Consider the following 25,345-nt stretch of genomic DNA (forward strand, 5'->3'; position numbering starts at 1 on the left):
ACTCACTTTTTCATAAAAACTGCTGGGAAAATTGGGAGATAGTATGGGAGAGATTAGGTTTGGATCAACATCTCACACCCTACACCAAGAGAAACTCAGAATGGGTGAATGACCTGAATATAAAGAAATTATAAGCAAATTATGCGAACAGAGAATAGTATACTTGTCAGATCTTTGGGAAAGGAAAGACTTTAAAACCAAGCAAGAGCTAGAAAAAAATCACAAAATGTAAAATCAATAATTTTGATTACATCAAATTAAAAAGTTTTTGTACAAACAAAACTAATGCATCCAAAATTAGAAGGGAAGCAACAAATTGGGAAACAATCTTTATCACAAAAACATCTGACAATGGCCTAATTACTCAAATTTATAAAGAGCTAAATCAATTGTACAAAAAAATCAAGCTATTCTCCAACTGAAAAATGGGCAAGGGACATGAGTAGACAATTTTCAGTTAAAGAAATCAAAACTATTAATAAGCACATGAAAAAGTGCTCTAAATCTCTTATAATGAGAGAAATGCAAATCAAAACAACTCACACCTAGCAGATTGGCTAACCATGAAAGCTATGGAAAGTAATGAATGCTGGAGGGGAGGTGGCAAAGTAGGGACACTAATGCATTGCTGGTGGAGTTGTGAATTGATCCAACCATTCTGGAAGGCAATTTGGAACTAAACACGAACATCCCCGTCCTCAGTCAGGTTGTATAACACAAATCTACAATCAGGATGGTCACATGATTTATTCCTCCTTCATTCAGTAGGCACTAAGGTGTCAAACGATAGGAGGGATCCAAGGGATGGCCATGATGGCCAACATGAAAAGGGAGCTAAGAGGAGGGATTTGGGGAAGGAGGAGAGTACAGCGTTGAAAAGGTCAGGATGGGAAGAAGAGAGAAGAGCGTGTGTGAGGGGATGCCCAGGAGAAGAATTGAGGGATGGATGGACTGAACATCTCCGTGCAGTGGAAGAATACATTTCTGGAAGAGACATAAGAGGGAGAAATGAAAAACCAATAGATGGGGGGGGGGCACAATTCTTGAGGATGGAGTTGGTGCAAATGGCAAGGGCAAGACCATCTCTAGGTGTAGCTGAACTGGACCTCAGCATTATCTCATCAGATGGGAGTAGGTGGAGGAACTGAGTGCTTAGAGTGCTTGAGGGGGAGCTAAAATATATTTTGGAAACCCCTGATTTGAGGCCAGGAGTTGGGAAGGAGAGAAACATACTGAGCCAGATACGGGAACCATTGAGGAAGGAGGGGAAGGACTTCAGGAGCTGTAGATGATGGCTGCCAGGATTTGATTGGAGGCCAGAGAAGAGTAGCTGGGAGCTCAAAGAAAGACAGCTTCCTAAGTGACAGAGGAAGGGGGAGAACCTGGAAGTGGCAATGGGGAGCAAGGAGGATGCAGCTGCCCCATCTCAACCAGTGACCAAGATGCAGCCAGTTCTGGCAAGAGTGGCCAAGGAGGCTGAGGGAGCCGGGCAAAACCAGGCTGCAGGAGGAGCTCGTGTGCAGTGAACCTTTCATGACCTCATGGAATAGAGTTCCTCTTGCCAGGTGTTTGTGACCGTCCATTCCTGCTGAGTCTGCCAAAAACGTAGTCATCTCCCTTCAAGGCTGCATGAACAGTTCCAAGATCTCCTGGGAACGGGTTCACTCCCCTGTTCACACTCTGGGGAGGATAGATTGTGCCTCTCGAGAAGAGCTTGAAATCTGGTGCTGCTTGCAATAAACGTTCATTATCCCTCTTTGATAATGTTCCAGTCTTGCTTTCTTGTGACTCTGTAGCTGTTCCCCAACAGTTCTAAACTGTCCCCTATTGCGACTCCATAGATGTCCCCGACACTAGTGCACACAGGGACTGGGAAAGGAGCAGATTCATGGGCCAGTGAAGGATGGTGCCTACAGGACATTCTTCTTTCTTCTGCAATGACTTCAGTAACCTCAGACTCACAGTCTTTTCTCCACAAGGTGCATAAGGACACTCCCCCAAACACCCTGAGCTCGCAAGTCCTCATCCATTCCATTCCCCCCCACCTGCTCTTCCCCCCAGCCTTCCCTACACACACAGCTGGTCATATGCTGGAACCTTCCATAACACCGAAATGAACCACTTTCAACTCTACAAACTCCAAAACTCTTTTACCCAATGAGAATCCTTCCTAGCTCCATCTTTCTGTGTCAGCTTTCTGAGGTCCAATCCAATCCCTCCGCTCTAATCAGACCATCCCTCACCCCTACCCAAAGTCCTCCCTTCCCCATTTTGTCCTCCATTTCTGGAAAGCAGAGTTTATTTTGAATTTTCTTTTTCTCCTTGTAGACATGAGCAGATTTTTGTGTTACATGTAGACAGGTTCTTTTTTTCTTTCCAGATTGTATTCTAGACTTGTTTCCCAGGATGATTCCCCAAAGCCTGGTTCTTTTGCATGTTTCTTTTTCCTTTGGACACAATTTATCCAAACTAGCAGGTCTCTATTCTATACTTGGCATGAGTGCCAGATCTTCCACAGTGCAGGCCACAGACCTACCACAGGATCCCGCCCTTCATGTAATCCCCAGGATAAGAGACCCACCTTGGGGTGCAGCCACAGTGATGTCTGAAGAGAGAAGAGTCCAATGGGAACAGAGCATTTCATGACAAAAGTTAATGCATCCACATTGTGAAAAAGAAAGCCGCCTCCACAACAAAGTGCACTTGGATTGGAATACAGCTCTTGTAGCTGTGGGAACATGACTCTGCCCTCCAGATCCCATCCATTGCCAAGGCCTATCCATTGGAGTCATCACACCCACAGTCCTGGATGGAGGGGACAACTTGGTCCAGCCACCCCCTTCCTTGCTGTCTGACCCCACAAGATCAGAGCCAGACTGATCCCAGACACACAGAGAGAGGGAAGGGGCACACATGCCATATCTGCATACCAGAACTCCTCTGCTAAGGAAAGGAGCCACTCATGACAACCTTGTTTGAGGAAATTGTCCCATGGGAATTTGCCTTCAAGAAATCGCCAACAAGGAGGCAGATGAGTAGCTCAGTGGATAAAGAGTCAGGCCCAGAGACGGGAGGTCATGGGTTCAAATCTGACCTCACATACTTCTAGCTGTTTGACCCTGGACAAATCACTTAACCCCCATTGCCTAGCCCTTACCACTCTTCTGCCTTAGAACCAATACACAGTATTGACTCCAAGATGGAAGGCAGTGATTAAAAAAAAAAAAGAAATCCCCAACAGGGCCTTGCTCAGATGGAACAATAAGCCATCAAGCAGCCACCGGGTGCCTCAGAAAGGAGTAGGAAGTTGACAGGAGGGAAGGAGGGAAGGCTTACTTTGGGCATCAAGAAATTCCAAGGAAGATCAGTGAAAGGAATGTTCCCCACTTCTCCATGCTCAGGGGACACTAGGCTTCAGGGTGGAGACAATGATGGTGTCATCCTTTCCTGTGGTCTCAACTAAACTTTGCTGCCTTCTGTAATAATTAAAATAGTGGAAGGCCATAAACTGTGGCAGTTAAAAGAGTTAATGTCATAAACTGTAGTGAGTTAAAATAGTAGAAGATATAAATTGTAGTAGATATAAGAGTGGGTGAGTAAATTTGTGACCGCAGTAAATGTTTTCACTACAGTGTCCTGGTTTTTTAATCAGATATAAGAAAAACTCAGTTTTTCTCTTGAGGGGAATAGTGTTTTCTCTGGTTCAGACTTACTGAGGGAATTAGTCGACCCAGCAGTGTTTTTAGAATGGGTTGTCCTTCAGAAAACGTCTACTGTGATTGGTATATGTAAGGACTTAGGGGAGGTGACATAGGAGAAAACCCCCTATATAAGAAAAAGCAGGATCTCTTGAAAGACAATCCTTTTGTAGCATCCCAAGCTTATTCACATCTATGAAATATAGATGACTGTATTATTACTGTGTCTCCAAGCATGAGGCTTTACCGATAAGGTTTGTGAAGGTAACCTTGACCTGATCACGAGACCTATTGCCCAACACAAGTCCATTAACATGTTCGGAGACTTGCCCGGGAAAGCGCGGTTACGTCCTACACGCCCAAAAGGTGTTCCCTCCACTGTACCACCCAATCATGATTGTCTAAGATATGTGATGTAATTGTTACGTGATTAGAGGCATCCCTCTGCCTCCTCATCAATAAAAGCAAGGCAACCCCTGGAATTTTCTCTTTTTTAGGAAGGTTCTTTACCTAGATAGGATTACCGTTTCTCTCTCTCTTTCTCCTCCAAGTCTTTTCCCTCCCCGTCGCACTGCCAAGCAGCACATTTGTACCACCTGTGGGAAGAACTTCTCATCAGCCAGTGCCCTTCAGATCCATGAGCATACTCATACTGGTGAAAAACCTTTTGCGTGTACCATTTGTGGAAGGGCCTTTACAACCAAAGGAAATTTGAAGGTCCATGTTGGAACTCATATGTGGAATAACTCTGCCTGACGTGGAAGGAGATTATCTATTGATAACACCATAGCATTGCTGAGTAATGATGTCAAGAAGGTATCTGAGATGTTTCCAAAGGATATAGTCCCTCCTGCGGTGAATCTTGATTCCGCTGTTTGGAACCAGTATGCAGCTGTGATTAACAATGGCTTAGCCATGAAGACTAATGAGATATCTGTGATCCAGAGTGGTCCTATCCCTGCCCTACCAGTTCCTGTCAGCGGTGGAGGATCTGTAATGAATAATGCCCCAGTCTCCAAGATAGATGGTTCACAGTCTGGGATTAGCTCTGATGTTATAGAGAAAGCTAGTGCTACTGACAGTGTTCCAAAACATCAATTCCCTCACTTCCTAGAAGAAAACAAGATTGCAGTCAGCTAAAAAGGAAGCAAATAGACACTTTAAAAAAAAAAAGAAAGAGAGAGGGAAACGGTGATCCTATCTAGGTAAAGAACCTTCCTAAAAAAGAGAAAATTCCAGGGGTTGCCTTGCTTTTATTGATGAGGAGGCAGAGGGATGCCTCTAATCATGTAACAATTACATCACATATCTTAGACAATCATGATTGGGTGGTACAGTGGAGGGAACACCTTTTGGGCATGTAGGACGTAATCGCGCTTTCCCGGGCAAGTCTCCGAACATGTTAATGGACTTGTGTTGGGCAATAGGTCTCGTGATCAGGTCAAGGTTACCTTCATAAACCTTATCGGTAAAGCCTCATGCTTGGAGACACAGTAATAATACCGTCATCTCTATTTCATAGATGTGAATATGCTTGGGATGCTACACCTTTTGGAGAAATCTCTTATGAGGATCACTTGAGAAAGCTCTTGGGAGAAGGCTTTTGGAAGGAGATTCTTTTGGAGATCACTTGAGAGGGAGCTCTTGGAGGAATTCTCTGAGTAAGTCTTCACCTCTTTGTTCCTGGCAAGTTTACAAGTTGCCCGACCCTTTTAGGTACCTAGCATCCCACTGTACCAATTCTAAAAACAGGCATGGCTCAAAGAACTCCTTGCCTCTTCATAAGTATGGGTCTAAGTACTTTCATTGTTTAGCAAGGAGTTTTCTCCCCTAAAGCAATCTTAAGTACGGGTGGATTAGAGGCCCTCCCATTTCTGATCCTGGCGAGTTCTCACAGTCAAAATGGGGAATGTTCCCAGTAGGGAATTGTTCCAATTGAGAATTCCCTGATGGGGAAATTTTTAACAGTCACAAGTCTGAGAAATTTCAAGATTTACACTTCTCCTCCTCCCTCCTGTGGCCCAACAATCTGAGCGAGGCTGGAGGGTCCAGCATGATTCCCACAATCCCTTGCCACAGTACCTAGGTGAGTGCTGGGCCCTAGTCTGGAGGGGAGGATGGCAAGTCTGAGAAGTGCCTTGAACAGGGGCTACCTGGGCCATAAGGGGACCTGGAAAACAGGAGAGGCTGCCTGGACAGAACAGGGCTCTGGGAACTGTAGTCTCCTCTGTACTGGAGCCACAGCAAGTTAGTTGGATGGGGTAGAGCACAAAGGCAGGGCTAGAGATGGGGAGCCAGCAGACCTCTAACCTGAGCCTGGCTGTCAGGGCTGTGTCTTGGCCAGGAGATCACAGCTCCAGAGGCTGAGTCCTTCCCCTCAAAGTGCCCCGGAAGACCTTCAAGACCCAGAAACTACCTCAAATGTGGCAAATTTCAGGGGTGGGGTGGAGGCAGGAGGGGAGAGAAGAGAAACCTCATTGGTGCCTTATCTGGGCTGAAGGGGGTGACTCAGGTGCCACATGAGCACAGCACTGGTGTGAAATCTTTCCTAAGGCATCAACCAGCTTCCCAGCTGTAGCTCTGATCAGAAGGGCACCCCCAAGTCTCCCCAGCTGCTTCACAGTCTAGGAACTTCCTCTTGGAATTTCATCAACATGGAATAAAGATGCTCAAAACTGGGTACCATGCCTGGGCCAGGCTATGGCCTCCTCCTACAGGGCGTTTTCTAGGGCTAGAGTGACCCCAACAAACCATGGCTGTCTGTAGTTCCTGTATTTGTGTGAGCACATCCAGAGTGGTGCCTTTTTTGGTTGGCTCATTTCTTAGTCTATATAATAAATAGATACTCTGTTGGAGCTATTTCTGCTTACAATAAATGGATATACTCTGGCTTTGCTAGAGAGATACTAGGGGAACCTGAAGGTGTCTATTTGTAATGGAGATAGAGGTACTTCTGAGCGATAGAGAGATGCTACTAGAGAGAGATATTCTGGAGTTACTAGAGAGAACTACTAGAGGGGATATTCTGGGGTTGCCTAGTGATCACTGCTGATGGCTAATAGATCAAGATATTTCCTACCATCCACCCTTCACCTCCCAGTTTTCCACCCACACCCTCCTGACTCCCTTTCCCCTCCCCCGTTAGTTAGCCACCCTTCTAAGTAATTCAAAGGTGAACTGTGAGGTTTAGACAAGATACTTTTCCCCTCTTTCTCAGGCAAGGAGGTTTATTGGGGAAAACCAGTACAAGGATGGAAATTGAGGTGAGAGGGATAAGGTTTTCCCTAAACTATAAGGAGGCATAGGAGGATTATGGGACATGCCAGTCCTGTCACAACTGTGACGCAGGACAGAGACTTTGGAGGACAAGTATTTTTCTTCTTTTCTTCTTTTAACCAGTCAGATAATCTCTGCTTGCGTAATTCAAGTCCAAACGCTGTCAAAAGCTACAAAGGTCTCTCTTTGTCTAGGTCAGGAAAAGCCAGTCTCTCCCTTGGTCAGAAACCCAAGCCAGACTCTCAGTTCATCTCCTGGGCAGGCTCCAACTGACTTTCCTGGCAATATTCTATTTGAAATATTCTTTCTTGATTGACATCTGACGTGCTTTACTCTCTTGCATGCATGAAATTCTCTCTGCCTTCATGCCTCTTCCACATCTGCCTCCCGTGACCTTCTGGGCACCTCCACAGCAATTCTATTTCTAATACTGGATCCACTCCCTCTTGTGGCTCTCTATGTAACTCAAGCTGACCTCATAGACTACCAACACTACAATTTCTTAGTGTGGAGTGATGATGCCCAGGCACACTGCCCCTGCCCCCACCTGCCCAGTGTTCTATTCATGAACTTGTCTTTTCCAACCAAGTGTAGAACTTGACTTTCTGTGCCCATCTTCCACATTCCCATCATGCTTTAGGGTCAGGGAGCTGTTTTCTTCAGCACTGGGTTCAGCTCTGCTTTCCCCAGCACTGGGTCAGGGTAGGGGTGGGAACTAGGTGGATTCCTGGATGCCCAGTTCTGCCCCCAGATCCTTTTCTTCATCAACATCCCTCCCTGAGAAAGCTGAGGGGATCACAAGGGGAAGGCAAGGGGGGCCCAGGAAGGTGAGGAGAAATGCTTCTGGGGGGAGAAAAAGGGGAAAAGGCTGTGAGAGGTGAGGATGAGGAAGGAGGAGAGGAAGGAGGGACCCCCCCCCCAAGAGAATGTGTCCAGAGTATTCTCAACCCATAGCTGTTGCCCTTCTGACTGGTTTCACGTGGCAGGTCCTGGGCCTGGAGTTGTGGGTGAGCTGTTGTCATCATATCCTGTGGCTTTGGTCTGTAAACCTTAAAATTTCTTAGACTTATAAATGTTGGAAATTTCACCATTGGGAAATTTCATACTTGAAAATTTTCCTACTGATAGTCTATTAGAATGTGAACCCCCTTGGCATGGGAGGGTCCTTCTCTTCCCTACTTAAGATTACTTTAGGACAGTAACCTTTTGCTGAACAATGGAAAGGGCTTTGACCTATGCTTAAGCATAGAACAGGAAGTTCTTTGAGTCATGATTGATTTTAGAATCGATACAATAGAGATACTTGGAATGACAGAACCAGGTCTTGGTACTTACAATCTCCACCCTACTCAGTCCTAACAGGATTTAGGAAGGGCTGCAGCATAGATCAAGATTTAATTATTTGAGAATATGACTTTCAACAGACATGTGCAAAGGGGCAGACCTCTGGGCGGTCCTGGGTTAAGCTAGAGCCACCATTGGCACAGGGAAAACATGGACAGTGATTGGTAGATGTGAGAACTGAGGGGAGGGAACTGAGATGGTTTCCTGAAAGATAGCGGAGTCTGAGGACTGAAGGAGGTCGAGAGGTTTTGCTCTGAGAGGTTGTGCTCTGAGAAGGCTTGCTCTGAAGGAAGCTGGAGGTGGAGGTCCCTGAGACTGTTTCTCCATTTTGGTCACGTGAGTGATAGGGACTGATCTCTTTTCTTTGCCTCAGCTATCTAAGGGCTTGGGCCTTTTGGCCCAGCCTAAACAGAGGGGGTATTTAAGCCCTATTCCCTTCTCTCCTCTTTCTTTCTCTCTCTCTCTCTCTCTCTCTCTCTCTCTCTCTCTCTCTCTCTCTAATACCTTTCTTCCTCCTGTTTGTAATTAAAAACTCCATAAAAGGTAGACTGCTGATTTGAGTTTTCATTTAGGAATTACATAGCTGAATTCCTTGGCGACCTTAAATTAATATATATCAGTCTTTTAAAGTGATTTCCTTGTCACAGGTCACAGAAGGTCAGAGAGCCTAAAGGCAGCTCCACAGTCTCCTTCTTTCTCCTCAGCCTCGTGGCAGCTTGGATCAGGCCTAAATGGTGAACATGTCCCCCGTAGTAGCCTCTCTCTGGTGGCTTGGTTAGTGCCAGGGCCCAGGCTGGGCTGGAGGGGGAAGAAGGTCAGGAGAAGGTCCTAGCACAGAGGCACCATGGAAGGTGAGGCTGGGAGAGGCTTCCTGGGATCGGCCCCTTCTTCTGTGTAGGACCCTCAGTGGGGCAGCTGGTTAGAGTGGGGCAGAGGGGTGCAGCTGTGGACAATTGGACTGGGGAGCTGAGGGCATCTCTAACTGCAGCCTCTCCTTCAGGGCTGTGTCTGGATCAGATTGTTGCTGCAGGGGCTCAGTCCCTCCCTTCAATTAGCTCCTGCCCATCTTCCAGCTCAGAACAGAAGGGCACCTCCATGGTAGGTACAGCTGGGGGTGGGATGGGGAAGGGAGGAGGGGAGCTCCTTGTGTGGGCTGGAGGGTGACTGGTTGGAGGACTTGGTTTGGGGTCAGAACAGCCCACTGGAGGGAGGAGCTGCCCCCAATCGGGTCTTTGATTGCCTTCCAGGGACCCCCAAACCCTTCATTTGGGTTGAGTCCGGCTCTGTGGTGTCCAAGGAAGCACACGTACATTTCTGTTGCCGGAGCACATGGAGAAGTGGGAGTTTTCAGCTTTGGAAGGATGGAGGATGCTCACGTCAGATAAACGCCTCCAGAGAGCAGGCTGACGTCTGCTTTCCAACTTTGTTAGCTGCTCCAGGGAGCTACAGCTGCCTCTCCTCCTGGGGACTCCACTGGTCGGAGCTCAGTGCCCCCCCTGCAGCTGCTGGTGACAGGTAAGGAGGAGGCCAGGAAGACGTGGCTCTGGGGAAGGGCTTGTCCTCACAGCCCCTCCAGAGCCCTCTCTGGCTTAGCCCTACTGTAGCAGTCGGTCCTGCAGCCACTACACAGAAAGGGAATATCTGCAGGAGGATGATTTTGAGGAGGAGAATGAAGTCGGAGGGAGAGTTTCATGAACAGGGAGGGACACCAGGTCATATCTTGCTATGGAAGGACGCGGCTTCCCTTTTATCTTCCTTTGCTGGGCATACAATGAAGAGAGATAAAAAATGACCCAGAATGCCTGGTTTGGGAATCGGGAGTGAGGTGAGAAGGAAGGAAAAGAATGAAGAAAGATCTTTAGAGGCCCACTGGATCTCCATCACAGGAGTGATCCATGTGGCCAGCAGGCAGGTGAGAGAGAGAGAAGGAACCAGAGGAAGAGGGCCGAGTCCTTCCTCTCTTTATTGAGGTGATGATGGCAGAGGCAGGTAATGCATGTGGAGGACTTACATTGGCTTGACACATGAATGGCGTCCAAGCCAGAGGCGCGGTAAGTTCAGGCCACTCTGTTCAAACTCCCGGAATGTGGTCTGCTCGTGAATCATGCATAGGAATGCTGTCTGGCCAGACCAGAGCGGAGCTCTCTGTGGCTCAGGCCAGAGGTTCTTCCTGGAATCCTATGTATCCCCTTTTTTGTTTCTTGTTTTTACGGGGAAGAAATGATACACTTCATCAAAGAATCAAACATTAGAGAGCATAACCAATCAAAAAAGAATTCTGAATCAAATTGGCAGAACGTCTAGCTCTTACGGAGGACCCCTGATGAAAATGACCTTAACTCCGCAATAATATTGTCTCAACGAGAAGAATGATCTTCGTAGCAATGCACCAAAGTGAAGGGTAAAAAGTTTGGTCAAACAGCAATCATAAGATTTCGATCAGGAAATGATCTTGACGCTTTACAGAGCCTGAAGGAACGTGATGTCCCCGTCCTACTTCGTAGCACATGGATTAAGGTGTCATTTCACCCATGCATAGCCGACCTATAAAAAGCAGTCCGACCTTCAATAGTGGAGGACTAGGAGGACATCCTGAGAAGAGGGAAATCCTTTGTTTCCCGTGACCCGATCACGCATGGTCTTGGGGATATGTAAGGCAGCACGCCTGCCACACAGATACAGGGATGGAACTTGGGTCCCGGGCCGACCTGTGAATGAGGGTGTCAAAACACTGCGTCGTTGCACCTCCGACCTTAGCTATCCATTTCATATGGCATATACGTTAGTCTGTGGCTTTGGGCTGTCTGGCCAAGTGAGAAGTATCCATGGCCATCCCTTCCTATGTAATCAGCCAGGATCTCGTAGACAGTCCTCTGAAATGTAACAAATGCTGCCATGTTTCTATAGTCTCCAGCTTTGGGGTGTGTGTCAAAATAAGAGTCCAAATTCATGTTTCTTCCTCAGTGCAGGGTGACAGGAGTGATAGTACTTGCAACGTACCTTCCGTATTTGAAAGCAAATCCATGGGGAAATAATCGGAGAAAATGACCCTAAAGTTAACACCAAGTGTTAGACTCATGGCTCACTTTTCAGGTGGCACAGTTGTAGCTGAGCCCAGACGTCCTATCAGAGTTTACCTTCAGAAATGACTTCTATTTCCTAATCTAAGTTAGCTAAAATTTACCTTGTATATGTGCGGAATTTGTCAGCATTAAAAGCTTTGCAAAAACATGAAAACAACATTTATTGTGAATATTTAACAAACACCAACATTCCCATACACATTACATTCGAATTTGTTGTTCAAACAACCAGGATGATGATAGTGAAGTGACCTTGCACCTTCTGGCTGCGTGTTTCTTATATGGGCCTTAGTGAAATCTCTGCTTCTGTACAAGAGAACAAATTAATAACCAAACCTATAACATTGCCAATGTTTGCAAAATTCATTCCACCAAACCAACGTTTGGATTAACAGAAGCTTCATTTGCTTTCGATGTAGAAGCAATTTCTACAGCTTCTTGCTCATATAGAGTTTGACGTGACTTATTGTTCCTAGTTGTCAATGAATAATATTCCATGTGCTTTTTCTACAAGCTCATTAGTGCCCATTTTTTCCTATTTTCAATACATACTCCAAAAGGGGAAACTGAGGGAATACTTTGCCCTTGCTCCATTTTGTGTGTAATGACCTATTCCACCCAGGAGGGTCAACAACTGCGCGTCCACAGACATTGTCCAACCTAGAGCACTCAGTTTACTGCTGAGGCTTTACTATCATACACCAGAAGGTCTTCCAGTACTTGATATAATAGTAGTCTGTTGGTAACTGAGGATGACTATTGTCTTTGTGTGTTTTTGTGCACAAAGACACCTGTGCATGAAGATTTAAGTAGAAGAGTCGGTGCACAGAGACAGTCACACTCTCTCGGCGTTGGAAGCCTGGGTCCAGTGGCACGAAAAGTCGTTAAGCCTGGAGACTTCCTCAGCTGCATTGGATGGCCGTGTTGTCCTTGGTACTCCAACACACCCTGAGCACTCCACAGTGCTTTGCTGCGTTGCCCTCTCAGCCGTGGCACCTTCTTGTTGGTTTCTTCCATCTGTTCTGCCAAAGCAGTCTTCACATGCTGGGTGAGCAAAGCCCTCGTTCACCAGGGGTCGATGACCTGATGGCTACCCTCACAAGGTTTAGGTGGCCTGTCGAAGCCTTTGCCCGGGGTGTGGCCGCTGTTGCATGCTAGCAGCTACTGGGAGCCACAAGGGAAAGCTGGGTGTCAGGTGAGGGTCAGAGGCTGGAGAGCTGCCCTAGGAGGGCACGACAAGCCCTCCATACCAGAGATATTATTCCTCCCCGAGCACCCCATACACTCCAGTACTTGAAGCGGAAGCTAATAGACCCCGACTCCAGCGGCCTGCCTGAATTCTGGGACTGGTGTTAGAGAGCCAGAAAAAGTTCCCATAAAGATATTACCCAAGAAGATGGGGTTCTAGGACTAATGATCAACAATGATATTAACATGTAACTACAGCAATGGCAGTTGGCACATAATGTCTACATAGGCATTGCCAGGAACATAATCTATATATGGATGTAGATGATCAATTTTCAATAACTTGGGTTCCTAATTAGAATTTCAAAGTGCATTTTGCCTGACATCTCAGCCCTTTTCTAAGAGTGACATCAGGACCATCGGTCCAATAAACAGCCCTGTGCAGCATCTCCTGCACTAAACATCATTTTTGTGGTCAGGGTTACTAGGTCTGTGCTGGGCCTGAAACATTTCTATCTCCTTCTCTTTGGAGAGTCATACCGATGTTGGTAACCCTTGTTAATAGTAGCATTTCTTACAATACAAGTAGGAGTTTTACAATGCACACACAATAAATTCCCTCATGACATATATATATATAACATAGACATCCAAAATGAAAGGTATACATCAGTGTCTAAGGAATCATACCTATTTCGATTTTGATCCCACAATAAAGTCTTTGGAGTGTGGGATCCACCTGATGTCATAGATATATACGAGTGGGGTTTAGTCCATACAAGTTAACATGCTTGATGTTGGTTTTGTAAAGATTAAAATTTAGGGAGACTGAAGCAGGTAGAAATTAGTTTCTCTCTGCAAGGAGTATTATATTTTTAGAGGTTTATTAAAGGTTAAGGATTAAAGAAAATACAGAATAAGAAACACGTGCCTTCTCAGCCAAAGAAATCAAAACTATTAATAAGCACATGAAAAAGTGTTCTACATCTCTTATAATCAGAGAGATGCAAATCAAAACAACTCTGAGGTATCACCTCACACCTAGCAGGTTGGCTAACATGACAGCTATGGAAAGTAATGAATGCTGGAGGGGATGTGGCAAAGTAGGGACACTAATTCATTGCTGGTGGAGTTGTGAATGGATCCAACCATTCTGGAGGGCAATATGGAACTATGCCCAAAGGGCGACAAAAGAATATCTACCCTTTGACCCAGCCATAGCACTGCTGGGTTTGTACCCCCAAAGAGATAATAAGGAAAAAACTTGTACAAGAATGTTCATAGCTGCGCTCTTTGTGGTGGCCAAAAATTGGAAAACGAGGGGATGCCCTTCCATTGGGGAATGGCTGAACAAATTGTGGTATATCTTGGTGATGGAATACTATTGTGCTCAAAGGAATAATGAACTGGAGGAATTCCATGGAGTCTGGAACAACCTCCAGGAAGTGATGCAGAGCGAAAGGAGCAGAACCAGGAAATCATTATACACAGAGACTGATACACTGTGGTACAATAGAAGGTGATGGACTTCTCCATTAGTGTCAATGCAATGTCCCTGAACAATCTGCAGGGATCTAAAAAACACTATCCACAAGCAGAGGATAAACTGTGGGAGTAAAAACACCGAGGAAAAGCAACTGCTTGACTACAGGGGGGAAGGGGATATGACTGAGGAGAGACTCTAAATGAACACTCTAGAGCAAATACCAACAACATGGAAATAGGTTCGAGTCAAGAACACGTGTGATACCCAGTGGAATCATGCATTGGCTATGGGGCAATTGCTGATGTTATTATTTTTAAAGTATCATATCTAAACTCATGATTGAAAAGATTTTGATAATGTGAATAGAACTATCAATTGGACCTACAAGTTTTGCCAAATTCCATTGCCAACATAGATATTGTGCAAGTAATATTTGAGCTTGTATCTTAGTCATTGGTTTTAGACTGATACAATGATCAGGATCAACATATGCCATTGGAGTAAGTGGTAGTGTTGCCAATTCTAAACCAAACATAAGTCACTGTTACTGGTTTACAAATTAATTAATGACCTTAATAATTGACTACTGATTAACAATTTGAATCCTTCCAGCCCTGTGTTCACTCTGATGCCAGGCAATGCGGAAAATGTGCTTCCTATTTAGAATCGATGCTATATTATTTTGAGATTGAATAATTATAGATAATTGGCTTTTTGGATAAAGTTGCAATAATGTGCCTTACATACAGTTTTTGAACTTCATTCAGGTTTTTAAATAATATCTGCTAATTTCTACCCTTGCTGACTTTATGTCCTGTTTAAAAATTTAATGATTGCTACATATTTAAAATTTGAAGATATTAGAAATTGCTCTAGACCAATTCCTGTTTGTCATTTAACCAATTGCACTGAGTATTAATTTTCCTTTTGATAATATTCAATACTCGTCATAAAAACTTGTAACCTGAGGTGTAGGAGTATTGCCCTCCATGTGGCAGGATCAATTTATCAAACTGCCAGCTCCAAATAGTTTTGGTCACATGGTCGCAAGAGTCCATGTGGATTTACCTCTAAAAGCCTGGAAAAAATAGTGTTTATACCTTGGTATTTAACCTACAGTGGGGTGTATGGGGTGCTCAGGGAGGGTAGTATCTTTGGTATGGAGGGCTTGTCGTGCCCTCCTAGGGCAGCTCTCCAGCCTCTGACCCTCACCTGACACCCAGCTCTCACTTGTGGCTCCCAGTAGCTGCTAGCATTCGGCAGCGGCAGCGGCCACACCCTGGGCAAAGGCTTCGACAGGCCGGCTAAACCTTGTGAGGGTAGCCATCGGGTTGTCGTGGACCCCTGGTGCACGAGGGCTTTGCTCACCCAGCATGTGAAGACTGCTTCAGCAGAAAAGGTGGAAGAACCCAACAAGAAGTTTCAATGGCTGAGATGGCGATGCAGCAAGGCACTGTGGAGTGCTTAGGGCATGTGGGAGCACAAACGGACACCCAATGCAGCTGAGGAAGTCTCCAGGTGTAACCTTCGTACCACTGGACCCAGACTTCCAATGCCGAGAGAGTAGGACTGTCTCTGTGCATCGACTTTCCCACTTAAATCTTCATGCACAAGTGTCTTTGTGCACAAAAACACACAAAGACAATGGTCATCCTCGGTTACCGAGAGACTACTACTCTATACTATAACCTACAGTTATACTAGAATTCATTTTAAAATATTATTACAGGTAAAATATCTTGTCTTAATATTCTGTAGCATATGACAAAAGTCAGACAAAGATGTTTAACTTTCTAGCTTTGCCTTTTAAGAAATACAATTAGACCTTCCTATATAATTCTGCCATTTCCAATCCAAATTAAGACAGTTTCATTTTTAAATCTTGCTTCATAGTAATACCATTTCTTAGCAAAGATCTGTTTGAAAGACACATCAGGTCTATACCTTTACATTTAAACAATAGTCCTCCTGCATTCTCTGGCCGTGCTTCAGAAAGCTTGTTCCTTTTAGATATGCTAAAATAGTAGAGAGGTTTGCTGATTAAAAAAGCCTTTTGATTTCGCAAAATGTCTGTTTGCTTTCTAGGTAAGGCACACACCTGCTCTCCTTTTTAAATTGCTCTTCCTTTAGGTTCTTGAGAAATAGTTTTCATGCTTTGATATGATCTTATAGTCCTTTTGTGAGGGATTATCTCCTCAAAGCATTCTTTCACCTTAAGCTGCTAGCCCAATGTGATGAAAGGTTTGCTCTAAGTTTAAGCATTGCTTATTAAGCTTTCCCAATTTACCTGTGCCAGGTAACGTTTGATAGATAACACAGAGTTATGGAACATGAGTTTCCTTTATGATTTTTGGCTTGTTTCTTGCACAACTTTTGAAATAAGCAATTTTTAGGTAAAGAAATTTCTTGCAATAAACTTATATTTAGTTGATAAGAATGGTTTGGCCGTAGGACTTGTCGGTTTTAGTCTTATCTAGCGCCATATCTTTAGCTAGAAGCTTGATTAACGTAGTGAATGACTCTGCTTTGAATTTCTCTAGAAGTCAGGATTTCAATGGCCATAGCCTGAATTAAATTTGAGTCTGCACTATTCGAATCATCTCTAAGATTTGTAGGAGAAACATTTTTACCTGCTTATTTCTATAAATTTAAAATGATCGTAATGCTACATTAAGCATGGGTGGAGGCAGGGGTTGACATTGAATATTTCTGTCTGTTTCTGCAGCAACAGACAGGGGAAAGATAGCAAAGATAGATATTCAGTTAAAGGAAGCGAGTTAAGTATATTGTTAATATATATAATACATATATATATATATATATATATATATATATATATATATATATATATATATATATATATATATAATAAAATAAAATGAGAAAAGGATAGGCTAGCCCAGGGCAGCTCTGGCCAACCCAGGCCTTAAGCCCTAAGAGAAAGATCAGTCAGTCCTTAATCACTCACCACAAGATTTGTTCAAGTAAGGATTCTAGTGACACCAGGCCAGCTTCATCTCAGCTGACTTCACCAGCTCAATCCTGAATCTGAATGTCTCTGAGCTCCTATTTAAAGGGAATTTTCTCCTATGTCACCTCCCCTAAGTTCTTCCATCTATCAATCACAGTAGATGTTTTTCAAAGGACAGACCATTCTTAGTTCACACCTAAGGCGGCTTAAATTTTTTTATTAAGTTCACACCAGAAAACTTCTGAGTAAGTTTCTCACCTCTTTGCTCCTTGTAAATTCACAACTTGCCTGACCTTTATAGGTACTTAGCACCCTTTTGTATTATATCCAAAAATAGGCATAGCTTAAGAACTTTTTGTCTTACTATAAGAATGGGTTTAAATACTTTTCATTGTTCAGCAAAGAGTTTACAACTTTATCTTCCCCTAAAGCATGCTTAAGTATGGTGAAGTAGAGTTCTCACATTCCTGATCAAGTACCTTCACTGCCCAAATGAGGAATGGATCCAATGGGGAACTGTCTTAACCCAACCTTATGAAGTAGGGTCTGGGAATTTTTTAAGGTTTGCAATCCTAACCTTATGAAGTAGGGTCTGAGAATGTTTAAGGTTCACACCCCTCTAGGGTAAGCCGAGGGTTCTGGGGCTCCAGATCCACTCTAACCCTCTCACTGTCCAGGACTAGTCAGGGAGAGTGAGGCCCAGAGCATGGAGATCATGCTGGGCCAAAGGCACCTCAGGGAGAGCAACAGCCTGTGGCCCGGCTCTCCAGGGTCCCTTTTTAGGGGGCCCTGGTGGCTCCTGGAGGTTCCCCTGAAAAGGCAAAGGGGGCCTGGGGAGGCTGCAACAGCCTCAAGCTACAGCCCTGCTCAAAGACTTCAGAGCTTTCCCCAGAGCCCCTGCCTAGAATGGGGGCTACCTGTCCTTCCCTCTCCAGAGCTAGCTGAGCAGCGGGCCTTGGGCTTTGGCTCTGAGCTCTGCAGGAAAGGCCCCGGGGCGCCTCCTGAGATAGGCCCAAACTTTCAGGTGGGGGCCCCCCACCCCCTTTGTGGCCAGGGGCTGGAGAGGGTCTTCCTCCGGGGTGCTGCCCCCTTCTTCCTTGTCCTGCCTTGCATGGGACCCGGGGAATGCTGCCAGCTGGCCCCCCCTGACCCTCCTGACCCATGCATGAGGTCACAATGGGGGCCTCCTGGCTGTGTTACGCCTGGGAGGCTGCCCCTTCTTAGCTCAGCTGTCCCAGAGAGCCATAGCCAGTCTGCCCTCCCCGCAGAGAGTATCCTGGCCCTCCTCCAGCAGCCCCCTCCACCCCCACCCCAGAGCCCTGATCTTCAGGCGCACCGAGACTCCCTGAGCCCAATGAAACCCCGGAAACCCTCACCAGGTGGGGCTCCGGCCTGGGGGGCTGCAGGGCTGCAGGGGAGCCCGCGGGGGCCGGCCAGCCCCCAGCTCCGGCCTGCTTCCTCCCTGCTCGCAGTTGTTCTGCCCGGAGAGCTCCACCTGCCGGAAGGGGAAGTGGAAGCGGAACTGTCCTTCCCGCTGTGCTTCCCCAAGCCTGGCCCGCTGCAGAGAGCCATGGCGGAGGGCAACTACCCGCCCCTACCCGCCCCTCGGGCCCCTCACGGCCATGTTTGAGAGCGACTTTGTCCAGGTGACCCCAGGCAGGCCGATGGGCCAGGCTGGGGAGGAGGGCTGGGAGGCGGCGGGGGGCCAGTGAGGGTGTGGCAGGGGGCCGTGGGGGGGGCGGGGGCGGCCCGTGACCCCCACTCTTCCTCTCCCCCAGGACGAGAGCGCCCCGATGTCCGCAGCGGGTGAGAAAACCCTCCTCCTGCCTCCTGCCCCGGCGCCTCCGCCTGGCTCTGGGTTTGTGAGGCCCTTCTGGTCCCTCCACAGAGGCCCCCCCCCAAACGGAAGGAGGTGGCCTTCCCGCCCCAGTACCCCGTCCCGAGGACCAAGGGGAGCCCAGGCTGGACCTGGGACAAAGGACTGCACTACCCAGGGCCGCTCTCCCAACTGATGGACCAGCGGACCGCCCCGGCCCTGCCGGAAGTGATGTCGGAAGTGATGTCGAGAGCGGAAGCCGCCCCCATGCCCTTCGGGTCCCAGCAGAAGCTCCCACTCAGGAGAGAAGAGGAGCTGAAGTGGGCGTGGCCCCGAGCGTGCGGGGGCGGGGGTGGGGTGGGGGCAGGGGCGGGGGCGGGCACAAGGGCCTGGAGGAGAGAGGGAGGGCTGGTCCTGGACACCCAGCAGGCCAGAGTTCCGTGGGTTGCTTCCCTAGATCAGAGCCCAGACTTTTCGGGAGGAGCACCCCGGGGAGCCTAGTGGAAGTGGATGGTAAAGGACGCCTCCCTCCCCCCTGCTCCCCTGCTCTCTGGCTCGGGGCTCTTCCGGAGGCCTAACCCGGTCCCGAATCCCCCCAGGGCAGCCGAGAGTCACCATCCGGACTCTGTTCTCCACAATTTCCGGGTCTCACCTGTCTAAGGTACTAGGGAGGCTGGGACTGACTGTCAGGCCAGCTGGGCCGGGCCCAGAGGCCCGGCGTGACTCCTCCCCCATGCCCTTGCCAGGCTGCCTCACCTTCGGAGACTTCCTCTTCAGGGCCCTCCAGGCCACCCTCCCAAGAGCACCCCCAGGAGCCGGGCACTGCCAACAAGCTGCCGCTCCCCCAAGACCAGCTGCAGCCCCAAGAGGGCCCCCAAGACCAGCTGCAGCCCCAAGAGCTCCCCCAAGACCAGCTGGAGCCGCAAGAGGGCCCCCAAGACCAGCCACAGCCCCAAGAGCTCCCCCAAGAGCAGCTGGAGCCCCAAGAGGGCCCCCAAGAGAGGCGCCATTCCAAGGGGCACCACCATTCAAAACGGCACCGCCATTCAAAAGGGCACCGCCACTCAAAAAAGTGGCAGCTTCCCCAAGAGCAGCCACAGCCCCAAAAGCTCCCCCAAGAGCAGCCACACTCCCAAAGTCGGTGCGAATGCCAAAAGGCACAGGCAGCCGCGGCTCCGGGCTAAGGTGCGTGACTCCTCAGTGGAGCCCAGAACCGTAGCAGAATATATATTTAAAAAATTAGAGATCTGGGATGCCAGGCAGCACGGGTGGGTCCTCTGCCAGCCTCAGGAAGCCGCGTCGGCCTGGTCCCGGGTCGCCACAGAGCAGCCCAAGGACAAACCGAGGGACAGACCGGAGCCCACCGAGGCCTCACAGCCCTCCGCCAGTTTCAAAGCTCTGCGGAAGGCTATCTAGAAGCCACCGAACTGGCTCACCAGAGCATGGCAAAACTGCAAAAAGGTGGTCTGCACCTGTACCAGGGGCTCCAACTAATCCCCTGCCCAGGCCACCTAACTGCATTAGATTTTTTTTTAATTTTTTAAAAATATATTTTATTTGATCATTTCCAAGCATTATTCATTAAAGACATACGCGTAAATCCACTGGGCATTAGATGTTTTCTTGATTTGGACCCATTTCCATGTTGATAATATTTGCATTAGAGTGTTCATTTAGAGTCTCTCCTCTGTCATGTCCCCGCAGCCATTGTAGTCAGGCAGTTGCTTTTCCTCAGTGTTTCCACTCCCACAGTTTGTCCTTTGCTTATGAATAGTGTTTTTTTCTCCTGGATCCCTGCAGATTGTTCAGGGACATTACACTGCCACTAATGGAGAAGTCCATTACGTTGGATTATACCACTGTGTGTTTGTCTCTGTGTACAATGTTCTCCTGGTTCTGCTCCTCTCGCTCTGCATCACTTCCTGGAGGTTGTTCCAGTCTCCATGGAATTCCTCCACTTTATTATTCCTTTTAGCACAATAGTACTCCATCACCAACATATACCACAGTTTGTTCAGCCATTCCCCAATTGAAGGGCATCCCCTCGTTTTTCAGTTTTTGGCCACCACAAAGAGCGCAGCTATGAATATTTTTGTACAAGTCTTTGTGTCCATTATCTCTTTGGGGTACAGACCCAGCAGTGCTATGGCTGGATCAAAGGGTAGATATTCTTTTGTCGCCCTTTGGGCATAGTTCCAAATTGCCCTCCAGAATGGTTGGATCAATTCACAACTCCACCAGCAATGCATTAGTGTCCCTACTTTGCCACATCCCCTCCAGCATTCATTACTTTCCATAGCTTTCATGGTTAGCCAATCTGCTAGGTGTGAGTTGTTTTGATTTGCATTTCTCTCATTATAAGAGATTTAGAGCACTTTTTCATGTGCTTATTAATAGTTTTGATTTCTTTAACTGAAAATTGTCTACTCATGTCCCTTGCCCATTTTTCAGTTGGAGAATAGCTTGATTTTTTTGTACAATTGATTTAGCTCTTTATAAATTTGAGTAATTAGGCCATTGTCAGATGTTTTTGTGATAAAGATTGTTTCCCAATTTGTTGCTTCCCTTCTAATTTTGGATGCATTAGTTTTGTTTGTACAAAAACTTTTTAATTTGATGTAATCAAAATTATTGATTTTACATTTTGTGATTTTTTTCTAGCTCTTGCTTGGTTTTAAAGTCTTTCCTTTCCCAAAGATCTGACAAGTATACTATTCTCTGTTCGCATAATTTGCTTATAATTTCTTTATATTCAGGTCATTCACCCATTCTGAGTTTCTCTTGGTGTAGGGTGTGAGATGTTGATCCAAACCTAATCTCTCCCATACTATCTCCCAATTTTCCCAGCAGTTTTTATGAAAAAGTGAGTTTTGGTCTCCAAAACTGGGATCTTTGGGTTTATCATAGACTGCCCTGCTGAAGTCATTTACCCCAAGTCTATTCCACTGATCCTCCTTTCTGTCTCTTAGCCAGTACCAAATTGTTTTGATGACCACTGCTTTATAGTATAGTTTGAGATCTGGGACTGCAAGTCCTCATTCCTTTGCTTTTTTTTTTCCTCATGATTTCCTTGTATATCCTTGATCTTTTGTTCTTCCAAATGACCTTAGTTATGGTTTTTTTCTAATTCCGTAAAGAAGTTTTTTGGTAGTTCAATGGGTATGGCACTAAATAAGTAAATTCATTTGGGTAGGATGGTCATTTTTATTATGTTAGCTAATCTCACCCATGAGCAATCAATGTTTTTCCAATTGTTTAGATTTGGTTTTAATTGTGTGGAGAATGTTTTGTAGTTGTGTTCATATAGTTCCTGTGTTTGTCTCGGCAGATAGATTCCCAAGTATTTTATATTGTCTAGGGTGATTTTAAATGGAATTTCTCTTTCTAATTCTTGCTGCTGAACTGGGTTGGAGATATGTAGAAATGCTGATGCCTTGTGCAGGTTTATTTTGTATCCTGCAACTTTGCTAAAGTTGTTGATTATTTTGACTAGCATTTTGGTTGATTCTCTAGGATTTTTTAAGTAGACCATCATGTCATCCACTAAGAATGACAGCTTGGTCTCCTCATTGCCAATTTTAATACCTTCAATTTCTTTTCCTTCTCTAATTGCTACTGCTAGTGTTTCTAGTACAATGTTAAATAATAGAGGTGATAATGGGCATCCTTGTTTCACTCCTGATCTTATTGGGAAGGCTTCTAGATTATCCCCATTGCAGATGATGTTTGCTGATGGTTTCAGATATATAGTGTTTATTATTTTTAGCAAAGGCCCTTCTATTCCTATGCTTTCTAATGTTTTCAATAGGAATGGGTGTTTGGTGTTTTCAATAGGAATGGGTGTCGTATTTTATCAAAGGCTTTTTCTGCATCTATTGAAATAATCATGTGATTTTTGTTGGTTTGCTTGTTAATATGGTCAATTATGCGGATGGTTTTCCTGATGTTGAACCATCCTTGCATTCCTCTTATGAATCCTACCTGGTCATAGTGAATAACCCTAGTGATGACTTGCTGGAGCCTTTTTGCTAGTATCCTATTTAAGTTTTTTTGCATCTATAATCATTAGGGAGATTGGTCTATAGTTTTCTTTCTCTGTTTTTGACCTGCCTGGCTTTGGGATCAGTACCATGTTTGTGTCATAAAATGAATTTGGTAGAACTCCTTTTTTGCTTATTCTGTCAAATAGTTTGTATAATATTGGGATTAGTTGTTCTTTGAATATTTGATAGAATTCATTTGTGAATCCATCTGGACTGGGGACTTTTTCTTAGGGAGTTCTTTAATGGCTTGTTCAAATCCTTTTTTTGATATGGGGTTGTTTAGGTAATTTATTTCTTTCTCTATTAGTCTACGCAATTTATATTTTTGTAAGTATTCATCCATTTCACCTAGATTGCCATATTTGTTGCCATATAATTGGGCATAGTAGTTTTTAATGATTGCCTTAATTTCCTCTTCATTAGAGGTGAGGTCTCCCTTTTCATCTTGGATACTGTCAATTTGGTTTATTTCTTTCCTTTTTTAAATTAGACTGACTAGTACTTTGTTTATTTTATTTGTTTTTTCAAAGTACCAGCTTCTAGTCTTATTTATTAAGTCAATAGTTCTTTGACTTTCAATTTGTTTAATTTCTCCTTTGATTTTTAGGATCTCTAATTTAGTCTTCATCTGAGGATTTTTAATTTGTTCACTTTCTAGTTTTTTAATTTGCATGCGCAATTCATTGACCTCTGCCCTTCTTAATTTAGTAATATATGAAGTCAAGGATATAAATTTCTCCCTGAGTACTGCTTTGGCTGCATGTCATAGGTTTTGAAAGGATGTCTCATCATTGTCATTTTCTTCAATGAAATTATTAATTGTTTCTACGATTTGTTCTTTTACTAACCAGTTTTAGAGAATCATATTGTTTAATTTCCAATTAATTTTTGGTTTACCTCTCCGTATACCCTTAGTAAATATTATTTTAATTGTATTTTGATCTGAGATGTTTGCATTTATTATTTCTTCCCTTTTACACTCATTTGCAATGTTTTTATGCCCTAATACATGGTCAATTTTTGTGAATTGTACCATGTGCTGCTGAAAAGAAGGTATATTCCTTTTTGTCTCTATTTATTTTTCTCCACATGTCTAGTAACTCTAATTTTTCTAAGCTTTCATTCACTTCTCTTACCTCTTTCTTATTTATTTTTTTATTTGATTTATCTAGTTTGGATAGAGGAAGATTCAGGTCTCCCACTAGTATAATTTTTCTGTATATTTCATCCTTGAGCTCCTCTAGTTTTTCCTTTAGACATTTGGATGCTATGCCATTTGGTGCATACATGTTGAGTACAGATATTTCCTCATTGTTTATACTTCCTTTTATCAGGATGCAATTACCTTCCCTATATCTTTTAACTAGATTTATTTTTACTTAGGCTTTGTCAGATATCATGATTGCACCTCCTGCCTTCTTTTTATCAGTTGATGCTCAATAGATTTGGCTCCATCCTCTTACTTTCACCCTATGTGTATCTATCTTCCTCATGCATGTTTCTTGTAAACAGCATATGATAGGGTTTTGGATTCTAATCTACTCTGCTATTTGCTTGTGTTTTATGGGTGAGTTCATTCCATTCACATTCAGAGTTATGACTGCTAGGTGTGTATTTCCCAGCATTTTGAGTTCTACTCCTGGTCCTGCTTTTTCTTCTTTCATATTTCCTTCTATAACAATGTTTGTTTATAATCAATCCCCCTAGTTCCCACCCTTATTTTACTTCCCTTTCTACCCCCTCCCTTCTTATTCTCCCCCTTATATTCCCGGTAGTCTTTCTAAAATTGCTCCTCCACCCTCTCCCTCCCTTGTACTGCTTCCCTCCCCACCAGTCCGTTTTTTCCCCTCTACTCCTCTATAGGGCTCAAATCTATTCTCTGCCCCAATGGATTGGATTGTTCTTCCCTCTTTAGGTCAGTTTCAAAGCACATAAGAGTCGAGTATTTCCTATCTCCAACCTCTTTACCCTTCCAGTGTATTAATGTTCTCCCCCCTTCCACCATGAGCTTCTTTGTGACATATAAATTTACCCCCATTTGTTTCTTTTACCATTTCTTTTAGAATTAACCTCTTTTTTTAGCTCTAGTTGTGTGTATATATATATATATATATATATACATATATATATACACATACATGTATATGTATTTTGCATGCATATATCTATATACCTATTTATGTCTTGTCCTTTCATCCTATACAGTTTGTCACTGTTCCCTCTAAGTGTAATTCTTCTAGCTGCCCAGGTGATAGCAACAGTTTTTAAGAGTTACCAATGACCTCTTTTCTTATAGGTATACATATTATTTTAACTTATTGAGTCTCTCAAAAAAGTTTTTTTTGTTCTTGTTTTGTTTTGTTTTTCTTTTCCCCCTCTTTTTAAATTACCTTTTGATAATTCTCTTGAATTCTGTGCTTGGACATCAAATTTTTTGTTC

The 25,345-nt window shown here is 44.9% G+C and overlaps 1 protein-coding gene and 1 pseudogene across 1 annotated transcript; both read left to right on the top strand.

The window, feature by feature from the left end:
• Positions 1-1,394: 1,394 nt before the first annotated feature.
• Positions 1,395-4,854, top strand: LOC130459030 (sal-like protein 4; annotated as a pseudogene).
• A 4,308-nt stretch (positions 4,855-9,162) lies between these two features.
• Positions 9,163-18,742, top strand: LOC130459031 (uncharacterized). The gene is made up of 5 exons (XM_056826261.1): positions 9,163-9,169; positions 9,319-9,416; positions 9,749-9,833; positions 17,982-18,425; positions 18,519-18,742. Exons 1-5 carry the CDS (start codon positions 9,163-9,165, stop codon positions 18,674-18,676), a joined length of 792 nt encoding a protein of 263 aa, XP_056682239.1. The 3' UTR covers positions 18,677-18,742.
• The last annotated feature ends 6,603 nt before the right edge of the window (positions 18,743-25,345 follow it).

This window comes from Monodelphis domestica, chromosome 4 (genome assembly GCF_027887165.1).
Source record: "Monodelphis domestica isolate mMonDom1 chromosome 4, mMonDom1.pri, whole genome shotgun sequence".
In the NCBI taxonomy this organism is placed as follows: domain Eukaryota; kingdom Metazoa; phylum Chordata; class Mammalia; order Didelphimorphia; family Didelphidae; genus Monodelphis; species Monodelphis domestica.